This window comes from Dryas octopetala, chromosome 8 (assembly GCF_963921425.1).
Source record: "Dryas octopetala chromosome 8, drDryOcto1.1, whole genome shotgun sequence".
NCBI lineage: Eukaryota > Viridiplantae > Streptophyta > Magnoliopsida > Rosales > Rosaceae > Dryas > Dryas octopetala.
Window position 1 is genome coordinate 2,924,794 of NC_141373.1, and position 17,568 is coordinate 2,942,361.

The window sequence follows — 17,568 nt, forward strand, 5'->3', positions numbered from 1 at the left end:
AGAACAGGAATAAGCTACTTTATTAAGCTTGTTAGTAGCCTGATTAGAGATTAGACATACCTTACCATGACAGATGGTGCTAATATAGTAATAGAAGGAAGTAATATAAGATAGAAAAATCAGTGTTTATAGGGAAATGGTGACTCACAAACCAATACACTCCAAAGTTGATAAAATTCAAGGCAACTTGTCAAATGCATGCATATGGGATCTTCCTTTGGTGTTCTTGGCCCACCACAGAAACAGCCACTTTTGTCCTTTTTCTAACTTGCTTCCAAAACTCCTAGAAAAGTCATCTCAAATGGCCAAAAAGAAGGCCGAGAAGAGTAATGCAACTTCCCGTTTAATATTCCAAAGGGAAAGTTCAAAGCTTTATCCTTGCAGAACATCATATATATATAAACAGGCCAGGGGTATGAGGCAGAACACAAATTCAACAAGAAATGGAAGAAGTGAAGCTGTTTGGAGCTTGGCCTAGTCCATACGGTTACAGAGTGATATGGGCTCTAGAGCTCAAGGGTGTCAAGTATGAATATATAGAAGAGGATCTGGGTAACAAGAGTGATTTGCTTTTACAGTTGAACCCAGTTCACAAAAAGATCCCAGTGCTTGTTCACAATGGGAAACCAATCTCTGAGTCCAGTGTTATCCTTGAGTATATTGAGGAGACTTGGCCCCAGAAACCCTTGCTTCCTAGAGATCCTCATGAGAGAGCCTTAACACGGTTCTGGGCCAAGCTTGTAGATCAAGAAAAGGTGATTATATATGTCATATAATGTTATTTCTATCATAGTATAAAGTTCTTTTAGGTTATCAAGACTCCATGGCTTTTTTTTAGATCGAGTAATGCTATAGGAATCACATTTAAGTAACACATTTTTAATAGAGGTAAGACCTATCTATATAAGTGGGTCGTAATTCTATTTTTATAAGAAAAATGGCTACATTGTGTTACTAAAACGTGATACGAAACAAATAGTCTTATTTTTTTGAATCAGACAAGGGTCAGAGTCCCCAAAGGAACTAGTTAATTTAGCTTTAGATCAACTTTTCATTCACTCCAAAACTTTCTGGTTGTGTGAAGCAGGGTCTTCCATTTGTTACATTCTTTTTGGCTGTTGGGGAAGAACATGAGAAGGCAGCAAGAGAAGTGAGAGAAGTACTTAAAATCTTGGAAGATGAAGCTCTAGGAGAGAAGGAGTTCTTTGGTGGCAATGAAATTGGGTTGGCTGACTTGGCCTGGGGATTCATAGCCTCTTCTTTGGGAGTCGTTGAAGAAGCGGTGGGTGTCAAAGTGCTACATGAGCATGAGTTCCCTCGCTTATGTAATTGGATCAAGAAGTTTAAGGAAAACCCAGCAATCAAAAAGAACCTCCCTAATGCTGATGAAATGTTGGTGTATTTCAAGCAGAAAAGGGAGATGCTTATTGCTTCAAGTTGGCTAAAATCGACATAATTAGTAGATAATTTCTTATGAAAGTAGTTTTCTTGTACTTGTAACTCATAAGAGGATGCTCTCATTATAAATTTTGTTTGTTATGAAATTTTCCCATATGCTCTTGTATGTAGGACCTAAGTACCAAGTAGTCTTATTGTAAGACATTTGGACCTACAGTAGAACTATCTCAAATGAAAGAGAAACTATTTAGGAAAAGGATAATTGTGCGGACAAAAATTTGCTCCTCAACACCCAATCACTCACTAACTAACAACCATTACCTATTTAAAAAGGGTAATCCTAACCTGTTTAGTATTCTATTCAAAAAAAAAAAAAATTTCAAAAACAAAAAAATAAGTTTTAGTCAAAAAAACGTGTTTGGTAGACCATATTCAAAAACAGTTTTTAGAAAAAAAAAAAGTAAAAAATATGCTTTTTTTAAAAAATGATAAAACATCATTTTTTTTACTTCCTTTTTTCTTAGCTGTCCTCATTTTTTAAATTTAAAAATTGTTTTCAAATTTTAAAAATTGATTTTGAAAACTCACATTAAAAAAAAATCTTAATTTTTGAAAAAAAAAAAATTTAAGTTGGATACCAAACGGGTCCTAAATTTCCTTGCCAAGAAAGAAAAGGTAAATTCTTATATCAGGGGTGTTAGGGTGCCTTTAAAATTAGTGCTTTTAATGAGATGGATTACCATGTAAATTAAAGTTAAATACTTGCCACTTCAAATTTTGTATAACTTATTTAAGTTATTTTACCCTTTTTATTTTTCTTCATCTTCCTCACATCCAAACATTGCATAGTAACGCAGTGTATGACATAAATTTACCACATTAGATTAAGACACCAAATTAAGGCACAAATTTAAGACCCTTCTTATATAAAGGTTACTCTCAAACCTAGAAAAAGTTGCTACTATATATGTTCATAAAAACTCTGTCTAGCTGATTCCATCAATTAGACACAACAAATTACAAAGAGAGTTCCGGCCTCTTGACAATAGTTAAGGACATGAGCCAGGTACGTAGGCCCTCCTCTCTCCAATATTACATAGAGAACATCTTTGAAATATACATGTGATGTTTGCATTGAATCTGTTTGAGAGATTTTGTTTTTATGTTCGGTTTACATATTCTTTATAAAAAAATATGCTTTCAATTCTCATCTATTTTGCTTGAAAATAGATACTGTTTATATACTTATTATATAAATAATCTTCTTTGTACCAAAAAATATACTTATATAATCTCAATTCATTCAAATTGCTTAAAACTTTTTAGACTATAATAGTTTTTTTAAAAAAATCATTATATATATAGTCAAATGACTCAAATTTAAGTGCATGTTAATGTCTGCATTGAAATTATTTATGAGCCGCTCAATCTTATTTCGTTTCCTTTTTTTTTTTTTTTTCAACTTGTGTTCCCGTATAAGATAAAATTGTAAAACATAAACCCTAAGATCATGCTGATATAATTATGAAATTATATTGATCCAAAATTAAACTAAATTCAATTTATTTTGTGATGGATAATATTTTTTGTTTTCTTTTTTTGGGTAATATATATGTTTCGTTTTATTAGTTGTTATCTTATACTAATAAGTACGTTTTTTTTTTCCTGCAAAATTATGAATTTCAGAGACATGCCTCTAATGGGCCGGACTTCACAGTACTGTAGTACATGTTTTGAGGTTTGTGGAAATACATCATTTGACTCCTCAAAGTTAATTCAACAGAAACAAATTTTTTTTTTTTTTCGGTTTAAGACTGCATTTTGTAGATTTTTTTCTCTTAGACATATGAGTTTGTCAAATAGATATATAACTGAAGTTGCAATTAATCTTCTTTGGTTTCTTATTTGCAGGACGAAATCTTGGTGATGGTCACAAACTTTGCTCAGATTGCTATTCGATTGCTAATTTGCTATCATGGACCCAAAGAAATGCAAGCTTCTTATTAAAAAAGTAGTTGAATTTTGTAAAATTTTAAATCTCAAAGTGGATAAAGACATTTCCATCTTATTGGTCGACCAAAATGAGATGAGCAGATCGACTTCGTCTTATTACAAAAGTAAGTAAGGCCAAAGTTTACTTTTAGTCCCTATAGTTTGAGATAAGTTATATTTTTATTCTTATATTTTTGTTCTTATAGTTTTAATTGCTCTGATTTTGATATTGTAATTTACAAATTGTTGCAATTTAAGGACACATTAGAAATTTTGTTCATTAATTCATTAAATTAGTCATTAAATCACTAACGGTATGTAAAGTATATGACCAAAATCGAAATAATTTGTAAAGTACATGACTAAAAGCACAACAAATTTGATAATTTGATAAACAAAAATGCTAACATATTCTTAAATTATAACAATTTGTAAAATATATGACCAAAATCATAACAATTGAAACTATAGGGACCAAAGTAAAACTTAACTCAAACTATAAGGACTAAAAGTGAATTTTGGCCATAGCTAAAAGTATCAAATTTATGTTGTAATTAAAAAAAAGGCATTTTAATAAAATGACTATTAATTGCATTTTTTCCCCCCAATTTATTGGACTCATTTCGTTGGTGTGACCCTATTCGGTAGAATAGGTACCCGTGCTATCACCAGAGTAAGAGTTTCCTTAGTAATTAATTAATTTTCTTTTTTTTTTACTAAAGTTTTTAGCCATATATTTAAAATCAATGAGTATTGAGAACTTTGGTAAAAATTTCTTACATATACTAGTATTTGTGCTATAAAACTTTTTTTGTTTGGTTTATACTTTAGAGCAAATTGAAAAATGTAGACAAAATGGAGAAAATATTCAAGTGGAGACCATCACGTCAAAAACTTTTGGTATCATAGAAGAAAGAAAATTGATAACAATTTTTTTTTTGTTTGGAGGACCGGAGTATATATCTTTACCTTGATTTAATTTGAAATACCTTTTATTATAGTTTATACACTTTTAATCTTCTCATCTTCCCCGCTGCATTAAATTTTCTGATTCATTTACATATATGGTTTATAAATTATTCGCCTTCTTGAAAATTTATTAGAAATTATTTGTGAATTGCAAATCTCTGTATTATTACTTCATATTACCCTATAAGCCAATGAGTTTAGTTCACAGTCAAGATTTAGTTTGTTTTCTCTTCTTAATTTGTGGAATGTATTTTGATTTGGAATTCGATCTTCTAATAAAGTGGAGAAAACTATCATTAAACGCACGAATATTAGTTTAATATATGACAATATCAAGATGACTCACTAAATTTTTTATTTCTAAAATTAACTATGCTTAATTTTTTTATTGAATTCTAAAGTTTTATTTGCATACATACAGTGTGATTATAGGTGGGAACTTGGCACATGAGATGATGCATGCATGGTTGAGAGTTCAAGGTATGAATCTGGGATTCTGGATCAATTTAGCTAGCTAGGCTCCATTATTTATAACTAGTGAGTTATATATATCATATATATATATTATATATATACTCTCTCTCTCTCATTTAAATTGTTTTAATTGTTTTTTTCCTAATTAATTAACTGATGCTTTTTGTATATATAGGTTGTTGGAAATTGGAAGAAAGCGTTGAAGAAGGTATTTCCATGAGGAGCCGAATCAGATCATAACCAAACGAAGAGGCCGGGATCGAAGGCATTGCAGGCCGCGGCGGAGAGTTGGTCGGCCTTAATTGGTCGAGGTTGAATGAAGAAAACACTTAAAACTAGTAATTAAAGAGAAAAAAATTTACATATAACGGGCGTTTATACTTTTCTTCTCACAACTAATAATCTCATGACTAATATTTGACGTGATATTGTCTGTTAGTTTTTTTTTAATTACTGAATTGAGGGGAAAAAAATAAAAACTTTACTAGGGAAAAAAATTGGATGGAGGGTATAGTGACCATTTGTTTGGGTATGAATAGGATTCTCTTTTTTTTTTTTTTTTTGGCCAAAGAATAGGATTCTCATTAAACATTTATTAAACTCATACTAGCAAACGGTGACGTTTTTAGCAAAATGAGAAGTGCTTTTTCCTTGAGAAACAAACAAAAAGCAAAAAAAATAAGAATGGCTGTTATTACTACTTGGGTTGTGGGAGGAGGTGGCAGTATTGTGATCAACCAAATATGGCCTCCCAAGCAAAAGTGGCAAACTTTAAACCTCCAAGCAACAAAAACGCTAAGTTCAAGAGGTGGCCATGGCTTCTGTGCCAAACCCTCCCTTCTACAGTCTTAAACCTCCAAACCATCCTCTTTACAAACTGAGCAGTGGTTTCAGAACGACCCTCTGGCAGTTCCCTTCTATCATTAATGCACCATTTCTCACTCTGCCGACCTCAAAGCAAAGTTCTTCAACCATCACTTGCTTTGCTACTGATAAGCAAACTTCTACTGAAATTAGGTAACTTTTGTCTTTTTTCTTCTCTATATTTGAACATTCAATTCTCTTTTCCAGTATTTTGAGCATAATTAATTGTTTCATATGATAGAATTAAACTACACCATATCTTATGTCTCTGATGATTGCAAATTTTCTGTGCTAATTCTACCTATTGCTATTGTTCATGGAATTGCTTTCAAAATGAAGTAAATAGACTTAGTAGCAATGGGTTTGTTTTGAATTTATAGCTTCTTCTCTTACTTGGGTTTTTTGTCATCCAATGCCTTGTGCTATCAGCTTCTGTTTTGCACATGAGGCTGCCTTGTAATCACAATATATTTTGTTTGTTCCTCAGTTCCACAGCCAGGATTAGGAGTGAAGTTCTTACCCCGTTTCGAACAGTTCGCATGTTTTTCTATCTTGCTTTCATTGCAAGTGGTGGTCTAGGAGGACTAATAGCAACCACACAGTTGATTGCAGCACTAACAAACCCATCAAGAGCACTTGATCTTCCTGAAATTGTGAAGGGTCTCGGAATAGACATTGGAGCAGTGTCTTTCTTTGCATTCTTGTATTCTAGGGAGAACAATGCCAAGAATGCACAAATGGCTAGGCTCTCAAGAGAGGAAAACCTTTCAAATCTTAAGCTCCGTGTGGACGAAAAAAGGGTCATTCCTGTTAGCTCTTTGAGAGGGCTTGCTCGGCTTGTAATATGTGCTGGCCCTGCATCGTTCATCACCGAATCATTTAATCGAAGCGAACCTTTCACTGAAAGGCTTATCGAACGAGGAGTGCTTGTGGTATCCTTTGCTACAGATGGAAACTTGCCTAGTTTTGAGTTTGAAGAAAGTGAAGAGACTAAGGAGATTACTGCAAAGAGGAAGAGACTCTGGCAGTTGACTCCAGTTTATGTTACTGAATGGACCAAGTAAGAAAACCATGCTCCTTTCAAGTTGTTGTTACTCTCTCTTCACACACTAACACATTTTTTCTTGTAAATGGTAGCTGGTTAGATGAACAAAAGAAGTTGGCTGGTGTCTCTTCTGACTCTCCTGTGTAAGTGTTTTCTCCATGATACTTCTGTCTTTAATTCTACTAACCTCAAGGTTCAAAGGTCTTTGTTTTGTTTCTTAAAAATAAATCTATGTTCTTGGGGAAATCAGCATATATAAGATGGCTTCTTTGAGAATTCTTTATCCTTTTGTTTGTTTGCAGGTATATATCTCTACGCCTGGATGGTCGTGTCCGTGGAAGTGGCATTGGTTACCCACCTTGGAACGCTTTTGTTGCGCAGTTACCACCTTTAAAGGGAATGTGGTCAGGTCTTATGGATGGATTTGATGGAAGAGTTCTTTAAGAAAATATTTGTGTTTATATATAGGTTAGTTTCCAGTTCTAGATTACTTGAAATCTTTGTTGCTTCTAATAAATCTATTTTAATTTTAATTGGGGCTGCATACAACAGCATTGCATTACAATTTACAATAGGTACTTTTATTCTTGATTTTAACATCTTGGCCCATCTCTTGCTTAGATATAAACGTTCTGTTTTCGTTTTGCCCCTTGCAAAATGCAGTAGGGATTTGTATGGTTAATTGGCAAAGGCATGATATTGTATGTGTTAATTCTGGACAGATGGAAGCTTCAATTCCTTTTCAAATTGTTTTGGGACTCTTCACTATAACATAGAATATTATAGCTACAAAAACTTAAAGAGTTTGATTTCCTACAGTAAAAGGATGGAGTCACTAGAAACCACTAGGACTGGTTCAGTATGATTCACTTGGAAGTGCCATCACCTTACATATTCATGATAGAAGGTGATAGAAAGTGATAAATAGGAAATGTTTCATTTTGTTTCTGCAAATGCAATGTTGATTATAACAACGTCAGCTGTAATATTGTTAGTCATACATTACTTGTCATGACTCTGCAAGCATATATCTCTTCTGGATCCTCTGCAACTCTCTTACATTATTGGGTTCTAAAATACACGGTTTTCAGTTTCAACCAAACACATCAAATATAATTTGTGGTGCCAATAAGGGTTTACTTTATCAATACCCATGAAGAGATATTCATATGCGCTATATATCTCTTCATAATTAGGAATTCACGGATTCTGGGGAAATGGGAATCCTCTTTAGAACTGTTTTTGACCTTCTGTATGGATATCAGGTCTTGATACATATACATGGAGGGTGAAGAAAGCAACCAAACTAGGAATTTGAGGAAAGTTCAATGAAAAAAGAGTTGTATAGGCAAATGCAAATAGCTTCAAGATCATTGGACCCGTATAATGGAACTAAATTCAAGCCTTGTGGATTTTGAATTGCCATTACCGTGACAGTCACAGTTGACTTCCATAAGCAATAGTGTTAATTATGGAGTTAGCACTCACCTTGATTTGAATGGGTTGGTTCAAGTTACTCACCACATGTTTGTTTTGAAGATATAGCTCAAAAGTACAATGTTGATACGATATATATCCTATGAACTATATCAATTTAATTGGATAATCAGGAAACAGTAATTGAAACATAACTGAGAAAAGGTGGGAGAAATCACAGAGTAGGATACACAATAGAGGTTCACACAAGCAAGAGACTGATAGAAAGAGAATTAAGATTACAATTTACAATGCTACCACAACTCATTTAACTTCTTCAATCTCGTCCAACGCATAGTTATTTGTGGACACATTTGCGTAGTTAACTTTGTTGAATCGAACGACGACTGGGTAGCGAGTATTTGGGTCCTGTCAAATAAACATCAATGGAGAAAATTAGAAACTTAAGCACGCCCTTTTCTTCTTCATTTTTCATTTTAATTGAGAGAGAGGTGACAGAGGACAGACCTGATCCACAGCTACCACAGATCCAATGCCTTTGAACCAGTAGGACTCCCTCCTAAGTATCTTCACCTGTAAGTGAAAGGATATGAAGTTATTCATACAAACTTTTAATCGTCGCAAAAAATTATTGCATGTGCAGGTTGCATATAATCTTCCTCTCACAACATGCATCTCGAACTCATTGAGAGTTCGTTATGCAGTGGAATCCGTTGCATATGAGAGTTCGTTAGGCAGTGGAACATATTGTGTAAGGGAGGTTATATATAACAGACATACTAATTGGAAAATTAGGAGCTTTATATATGTTTTGAATTTCTGCAGATGACTAAAAGGAACCATCGTTTTGTCCTGAACAACAAATAATTTCTAGCCAATAAAATCTCAGTGGACTAAATGATGCTTCTGCAAGTTTTTGGTGATCCTTCATTCTCTCCTTTTTCTGGGTTAATTTGGTTTGTCAATTCAGCAATTCCACTCCAAAATGATTGACAATTCACTCACAACAAGGGACTGTGAAAGTGTAAACTATGTAGTACTGCCATATTAAAAATAAGGTAATATGTTCTTGCCCCATATATCTAACATGTTATCTTATCAAACTGTCAAATTTGAACTACATGTTCAAACAAGAGTTCAAATAATTAGTATTTGTCAATTCACTCATACTTATAAAATGGGTAATCGCCACATATATTCAAATAAGAGTTCTCCTAATCAATTAGATTAATAGTCTTACAACATAACATAATTAGATTAATAATCTTACAACATAACATGTATATTTGACCAGACAAGTTTAAAAAGAACAATTAAACAAACCTTAGTGCCTCTCTTGGGTCCAATCGGTGGTGGCTTAGGTTTTGGGGGTGCTGCACCTTCCGGTGCTGCCTTGGTGGCTGCCGGTGGCGCCGCCGCTTCATCAGCTGCCCTTATGACAAACCTTGCATTGTTTCTGCTGCTGGTGTTGGTCTTTGAAGAGAAAAACAACACACTACTCCGGCTAGAGGCTGAGCCTGAGTTGGTTGCAACATTAGGTGTTGTTAGCACAAACCCTGAGGCAGCTGATGCCATGCCACAGCTAGCCATACTCTCTCTATGTGCTTGCTATGTTGGTCTCTCTCTCCCTCTGTTTCTTTCTAACTCTGTGTAAAGTGTGGCAAAAGTAAATGGCTAATTAACAATGGACAAGACCAAACAATATTTGAGAGGCTTTGAATGAATGAACTCAATTTCTTGTATGCCTATTGGGCAACAATTATCTGATCCTTCAACGTGAGATAAATAGTTTCCTCCACTAGGGTCGTGACACCTGGCACCATATCCTTTGTGTTTGGATAATGTGATTACATGTCATTCGGAGTGGAGTGTGGACTCCCTGTGTGGCCAAACAACCTTTTCTTTTCCTTGCTAAGAATAAGGGAAATTTTTTTAAAATCCTTTAAAAAATAATTAAATTGAAATTTTCTTAAAATGCAAAGAATCTAAAGTAGAATTTTTCTTTGAGAAAACAAAAATCTAAAATCAAAGCCATTTTCTCCAAAAAAAAAAAAAAAAATTAAAGACATTTCACTATGGCAATGAAATTCAATGATAGATAAGTCCAAATAAGTGAGCCACTTTGATTTCAAAAGAAATAATCTCACGAGTCATGACACGAGATTTCAGTCCAAAATTTTGGGCATATTTTTAAAATAGAACATCATGTTACACTTTTAAGTGTCATTATATAATTTACCTCAAGCCTTTGAACACTATAAAATTGTTGATATTTTTGTTAATTATTTGAATTTTTCTTAATAGACAAAGGATTTAAAATTAAAGACATTCTATTACGAGCCAATAACAAATGAAATGCGATAATTCATATTCAAAATAAGCTATATTTTAAAACAAAACAACACTTGTAAATATTTGTATATACCTTTCATTGAGCAAAATTGTTAATTAGTAACAATCCAAAAATATGTTAAATGAGAGTGTAATTACAAGAGTAATTACAAGAGCGTTTGAACGAAATTGCAACAATTAAAAATGTGAGTTTTTTTTATCATTATAAACTCTAAAAGGGAGATTTTTATCCTTACTGTATTTAGGAATTAGGACATCCTTTGTTTTAAATTTCTTTTGAAACTCATTAAAGCATCTTTTTCTTTTTTGTTTTTCATTTAAAGCATCTTTTTAATAGTATTCAGAAAAAAAATATATTTTTCAGTAGAAAAAATAATACAAAGATATTTTAAAGACCAACTGTATGCTCCCTATCACGTGCCGTTTTGGCGCCTAAATGCCTCTCTTCCAAGCTCTCCTCCGTCCTCCCTCCTCCGTCTATATTCGACCGCCATTGCAACGGAAAATCCTCAAAACACGAAAGCAAAGCTAGGGTTTTAGCTGATCACAGACCTCTGTCAGCTCCCAATATCTATTAGGGCACAATGAAGCGTAAGACTTCCGAACCTAACCCCAAGGATCCATTGCAGATTCGACGATCTCCATCACAGCGAGGTTTTTATGGGATACTTCGGAGCTCTGATTCCCAATTCCCCATCACAACGCCCTCAAGAACCACAGGTTCCGCTCCCAAACCCTAGAATTAATCTCAACTCTCAATTTCCATTCGATTAATCACCCAAATAGTTTTGGATATTCGATTCTTAGTGTGAGTAATTGAATTTGACGCTCATGCTTAAATTTTTCTATCTCCTTGTAGATATCAGCTGCAAGAAAAGAGTCAAATTTTCGGGTCTTGATGATGAAGATCGCAGATCCCCAAGATGTGAATTTGGTACTTCTTTTTTTTATTATTCAAATTTTACATCTTTCAAGTTCTCGCATTGAGGTTGTTTTTTCAAATGGGTAATTGAAATTTGCTTGAAAAAGTTAATAATCTGGTGCAAAATCTATAAAAGCAGCTGATAATGCGAAGACTTCCGAGTACGCCTTCTTTAGGAAATTAAAGGAAGATGCAAACCACAAATATCATTCTTGTTCTCTGCATAAAGAGGCCTACCAAACAAAGAATTCCAAGTCAAGGGACTGTTCCAGAGGTAATTATATAGCAGAAATGCAACACAATCATAGTAGCACCTTCTAAAAATAATGTATTATAGTTATAGGCCATTTAAATTTGCTCAATTGGTTTACGACGGATTGCATACTAGGCAGAAAGGCTCAACATGGTCCAAAGTAAGAGTGAGGACACTAAGTCCTTATTGCTCAACAAGAATGCTACACTGGGTAACTTTGACAAGTTTCTCCCACCACTAGGTGGTGCATCAAAAAACTCAGGTTTCAATGTACATAGGCATATTAAATTTACTGCAGTGATATTGGTTTGCTCCATCAACTTACTTTTACTTTATTGGAAAAAAAATCATACATGCTTATGTTTGAACTAATGATGTCAATTCTGTGGCTCTGAATATCAAGGTAAGTCAGAAACTGTGAAGCTTTTCCTTGAAGTTACTAGTGCCACTTCTCTTTGTTTGTAGAATTGAATATGGAGAGAGATTGTGCAACCCCATTGGAGGATGTACACAGGAAGCAGAAGGATATGGTGGAGGAATATAAAAACGCCTTGACACCTAAGGGTAATTTGCATATGAAACCTCTACATTCTTTGTTATGCTTCATTTGGTGGCCAAGGAGATGGAGGGAAAGGAAATATGAATCTGATAAATTGAAAATGCTTTATTGTAAATTTCCATAGTTGTTTTTTTTTTCTTTTCATCTTTACTATGACCCAATGAAGCCAAGATTGTTGCTTACTTTACCAGTCTTATGTGTTATGTTGTATTTCAACTTTTAATTTGTAGCTGGCATAGGGTTTAGTTGCATAGGGTTTAGTTAAGTATCACCAATGTATATGCAGTTATGATTTCATAAAAACTGAGATGTTTAAGTGTCTTGGTTTGACACTATTATGTTATTTTGAACCATTCAGGTAAAAGATTAACTCATTTTGAAGAGACAGAAACTCAATACAAGCATGCAAATGTTTTTGATAGGAAGAGACAGAAACTATTTCAGTGGGTCACAGAGACCTCATTTTCAGAAATTCACGAACTCTGTTCAAAGGGGTTAGTCACAAAACATCAATAAGTTCTTACACTTTCTTTATGCCTCTCTTATTAAGGATTCAATAAATATTTTCTCAGGAACAATATTGTTTATGTGCTTCTCAGTCGGCTGATCCCCAAGAGCAATGAGAACAATGTATCCTCTATTAGCTTTTTTGCATGGATCTATATTTTTTCATTGTTTTCAATTACTAAGAAAAAGTACTTTTCTCTTGCAGAATTTTGAGGATCCAAAGTTGATGCAAGTGGAGAATAATGACAAGTATATGTCACTTCCATCTTGTGAGTCAGATATCCACTTCAGGAAACTTCAATGGCCACCTACTAAAAACTCTATGGAACTTGAAGATGGCCCTTACTTGGGTGATACTACATCGTCTTGTTGGTCAAAGAGATCAACAGAGAGGCTTTTCTGTTCCGATTCTCCAACTAGTCACACTTACAAGAACCTCCGATTCTCCAACTAGTCACACTTACAAGAACCATCTTCAGTACAGAATAGGGGAATCTGACTTTGAATTACTAAGAGGAAGTCCAAATTCATGCGCCAAGGGTGATTCAAATTCTGTTGTTCCATTCCAAAAATATGGATGGGTGACATCTGACCATCTCAAAGAGCTGGATGTATTCTGTCAGCCAAATGAGTATTTGGTTGGAAGAGAGCTATGCGTTCCTATGCTGGGTTGGGATTTTGACAGCACAAATGAAGAAAGAAACTCATCTTTCTTATCAAGATATAGTGCTGAACACACATCCGCATCCTTAGCCAATTATAAGAGCCATGATGTTGTAGGACATTGTCTTGAAGATAAGGAGGATCTACGATCAGATTTCCACCAAGTTCCCTTAACCTTATCAAGTATACCCAACTATATTAATCTGGCTGAAGATTGCATTAATGACAGAGCATGGGAAGGTGGCACCACCTTCTTTTCTCTCCAAAATGACCACTGGTTTACGAGCAAGATTAGCAATGAGGGTCATCATTATCCTAGTACAGAATCTCTCCTTTCCACTGGACTTGATTCCAATTTAGGATGGAAGTACCTTTGGTTACGTGGTTCCTCTGGAGAGCAATATTCACCAACTTGTCATGCCCTACAATTTTGGGGAGAGGAAGGCATATCTTCTAGCCTTGTTAGTTACAATAATGATGAAAGGTGGCTGGATGACTCAAATCATACAAGAACCCTTACTCGTTTCATTGAAGATAATGGTAGCATCCATGACAGCTCAGCCTTTTGCCTCCAGATACCGTTGGACAGAGAAAAGGCATGGCCCTTGCTGCTTGATAGACCAAGCTGGGATGAAAGTGAAAGAGATATGAATTATGATGATGGTGATGTCAATTATGTTTGATGGTATAATAAATTCTCATGAATGGCTACATTGTAAATTTCAGGTGGTGACTATAGGAGTATAGGTTCATATGTTGGGGCACTGATTGCTTCTGTCATTGCAGGCTTGTAGCAGTATATTCAGGTACCAGTTATTGCATCCATGAATCACAATTCTGCCTTTTGTGACTTCTGATGAATTTGATCACTAAGCACTGTAGTTTAAATGCTTTTTTTAGTCATATTCAGCGATAGACGAATTATTTGAGCAGGAGCTTGCTATATATACTTTTCTGAAATGCATGTAAAGTCTTCTTTATGGAGATGACCACATTTAGTGACAACCTTGTGAATCACGTCTCTTATAATGTGGGTGAGTCCCACCTTTGTGAAAGATGTGATCAACTGAGCAGTGGTAGGTGTGAAGGAGAATGAATATTTGTATGCACTGACTATATATAACATCTCCCTTGCAACATTCATGTAGGAGCCATCTTGTAATTGTGATACAGATGATAATGTGTGACATCTAATATCATCTCAACTTTGATGCCTGAATGGGATAAACAAATTCATATCAGAATTCTTTGATGAAACCTTTTTTTTTTTTTTTCTCTTTTCCCTTTTTAAAGAGGGCATGTGCTGTTAGGATCATCCTAAACAAACTGAGTTTTGTTTTAATGAGTGCTCTCCCTACTCTTACTGTTGCTACTTCAGCCTTCAGATTGTCAAAGTAGAAGTAAATGTGATGTTACATTGTTATGTACTCAGTGAATTTGGTTGCAATAATACATCAAAGTAGTTGAAATGAGCACAACAATTCCTTCTCGACCACCCCTTGTACTTCTTCAGTAGGTATAATAAGAATGAAGATCATCAGACATTTATGTGGTTGTCGAGGTCCCCAAGATTTAGTATCTAACACTTTCATGATGCCATATTTAAGAGAGCAAGAGAAAGAGGTGAAAATGAGATGTTATAAGATGATACTTGATTTTGAAATTCATCATTAATTTTATTATTTAGTCATTGCCATAAAATTAATCAAGTACCCTTTTAAAATCTATATAGTTTTTTTTTTTTTGGTTAAGTTAAAAATTACTTAAAATATATTTAGTTCATTTGTGTAGCAACATTTATAATGTTAGAAAAAAGTTACATTTACAATTTTACAGAATATTTGTTGTACAAAATTTCTGCTCCCCTTAAATCAAGTCCCGCTTCTTCCGCACGAATGAAGTCTGTGGTCCCAGTTCGCAACGACATCCGTCCCCACTTTGTCTGCTGATGTCATCAATTCTGTACCCCACACTCACCTCATTCATTTTGTTCACATTCTTCGTCGGAGTTGCTATTCGCCACGCGCTATCTTTCCAGATCTAACTCATCCGCTTATCTGATTTTACCGCTGTGCCCCTTTTTTTTTATAGTTCTTCGCATCGCACGTGAGAGGGTTGGTGATATCAGGTGCAGTGGTTCTGTTGCCTACGTGTGGTTAGTAAGTATTAAGCAATACATAACATAACATGGAGATGTGCTCTAAAGCTAACCAGTTAATAAGTTAATATGAAGCTAATCATGTTTTTAGACTCACCACATCACTAATTTCATAATTCAAACCATCAATTATTTAGGCTCTACTTTAAAGATCATTATTGCAAAAAATCAACTAAATCGAAAATCATGTAGTCATCTAATTGAAATCAAATAAATAAACGATCAATATTTTCGATAAAAGCATAGAATTATTTGTTATTATAATCAAATAGTTAAATGACTTTTGATTTTAGAGATTTTTTACAGGAATGATCTTTGAAGTAGGACCAAGGAGTTAAATTTCGAAATTTTCGGTGAAATTTCGGGGAAAATTTCGTATTTTAAGGGTATGAAAATTTTAGCACTAGTTGATCAATTTTTCGATCATATTTCGCCGAAATTTGGCGAAATTTCGCTTAGCCCAGCCATTTTTGTCGATATGTCTTCTCCTTGTTGGATCTGTCTTCTCCTTGCTGGCGGCCATAGCCATTTCTGTCGATCTGCCTTTTCCTTGCTGGTGGCCATCTATGTCGATCTAACTTCTTGCTGACTGTTACAAACCCAACCAGGGAGTGAAGATAGAGAAGGGAGGGAAGAGAGAAAAGAGAGATAAGAGAGATAAGAGGGAAAATATCATATTGGTGAGGGAGATAGAGATTGGCGCAGGACGCAGGAGAGGGAGGAGAGATAAGAGAAATATCTCATATCTCTATGCCACACAGTGGCTGGGAGAAAGTCAGTCACGAAAAAAAGAAGGAAAGGAATGAAAAGAAGTAGGAAAGAAAAGAAAAGAAAAAGGAAAGAAAAGAAAAAGGAAAAAAAAGGAAAGAAAAGAAAAAGAAAAGAAAAGAAAAGTAAAAGGAAAAAAAGAAAAGAAAAGGAAAAAAAAAAAAAAAAGGTTTAGGATTGATTGGAGTTTGAAGTCTTTGGACAATTGGAAAGAAAAAAAAAGTTTGGGGTATCGTTTGGCTCTTTTGGGGTTTTGTTTAATTATTTTTAAAACCTAAACCATAATACATTTATATATAAAATAATTAAAAATACTCCAAAGAGCCAAAATCCTAATATATTATACCATATTTGAAAAAATATAGAGTATCTAGGGTTTAGTATATAGACTATAGAGTACAAATAGTATCAGGGTATATAAAGTTTAGTATTAGGTTTTAGTGTATAGATTATAAAGTATAAAGAATATACAAATTTTATTTATTCATTATACAAATTTTATTTAACAGTATTTGTCTCCAGCGCGCATTATATTCATTTTATATCACATGAAACTTACTATATAATTTGATTTTTTCAATATTTTTTATCAATGTAGGAGATAATATGTTAAATAAACATATAGTAAAGTTTCATTCAAAATTTCCGTATTTTGATAGCAATTTCCGTCGTTTCCGTCTAATTTTTGTTGAAATTTAAAAATCTTCGAAATTTCCATCGAAATTTCCTCGAAACCCGAAATTTTATTCCTTGAATAGGACCTAAAAAATAAACATTTTGGATTTTAAGATTACATTGTGCAGTGGGCCCAACAGGGTGGTTAGCTCTGTATTAACTTACTAACTAGTTAGTTTTAGAGCATTCTTGCATAACATAATAATTTTCTCTTGAGAATAGTTCACTTGAGACATTTTAAGCAATATGTTAAGGTTGTTGAAACTTTTAGATTCATTTTTTAAGTGTGCATTCAAACTATGAGTTCCAAATGTTGGATTCGAAATTCAGTATTCAAATTCGAGACTCATGGTACGTGATCCAAAATTCGAGATTTTCGGGTCTAAGTTTGATCTAATCCAATTTTGTTATACACCAAACATAATGTAGCTTTTTAATCTAGCATTTTTTAGCTTGATAAAAAAATGTATTTTTTACTAGGTACTTTAAGTAAAAGTCCAAAATGAGAAAAAAAAAAAAGAAAAGATAATCC

At 34.0% G+C, this 17,568-nt stretch overlaps 4 protein-coding genes across 4 annotated transcripts; 3 read left to right on the forward strand and 1 right to left on the reverse strand.

The window, feature by feature from the left end:
• Positions 1-420: 420 nt before the first annotated feature.
• On the forward strand, positions 421-1,647 carry LOC147276009 (putative glutathione S-transferase). The gene is made up of 2 exons (XM_086252776.1): positions 421-755; positions 1,088-1,647. Exons 1-2 carry the CDS (start codon positions 444-446, stop codon positions 1,454-1,456), a joined length of 681 nt encoding a protein of 226 aa, XP_086108902.1. The 5' UTR covers positions 421-443; the 3' UTR covers positions 1,457-1,647.
• A 3,939-nt stretch (positions 1,648-5,586) lies between these two features.
• Positions 5,587-7,333, forward strand: LOC147276010 (LOW PSII ACCUMULATION-like protein). Its single transcript, XM_086254568.1, has 4 exons — positions 5,587-5,850; positions 6,185-6,757; positions 6,835-6,885; positions 7,045-7,333. The coding sequence occupies exons 1-4, from the start codon at positions 5,648-5,650 to the stop codon at positions 7,184-7,186; spliced, it is 969 nt and encodes a 322-aa protein (XP_086110694.1). The 5' UTR covers positions 5,587-5,647; the 3' UTR covers positions 7,187-7,333.
• A 1,012-nt stretch (positions 7,334-8,345) lies between these two features.
• Positions 8,346-9,873, reverse strand: LOC147276011 (photosystem I reaction center subunit IV B, chloroplastic-like). Its single transcript, XM_086255215.1, has 3 exons — positions 9,503-9,873; positions 8,687-8,752; positions 8,346-8,587 (listed from the first exon to the last, which is right to left on the reverse strand). The coding sequence occupies exons 1-3, from the start codon at positions 9,767-9,769 to the stop codon at positions 8,483-8,485; spliced, it is 438 nt and encodes a 145-aa protein (XP_086111341.1). The 5' UTR covers positions 9,770-9,873; the 3' UTR covers positions 8,346-8,482.
• A 1,120-nt stretch (positions 9,874-10,993) lies between these two features.
• On the forward strand, positions 10,994-14,624 carry LOC147276012 (uncharacterized). The gene is made up of 8 exons (XM_086252779.1): positions 10,994-11,251; positions 11,391-11,465; positions 11,593-11,727; positions 12,172-12,270; positions 12,624-12,759; positions 12,838-12,895; positions 12,978-13,174; positions 13,209-14,624. Exons 1-8 carry the CDS (start codon positions 11,116-11,118, stop codon positions 14,116-14,118), a joined length of 1,746 nt encoding a protein of 581 aa, XP_086108905.1. The 5' UTR covers positions 10,994-11,115; the 3' UTR covers positions 14,119-14,624.
• Positions 14,625-17,568: the final 2,944 nt, after the last annotated feature.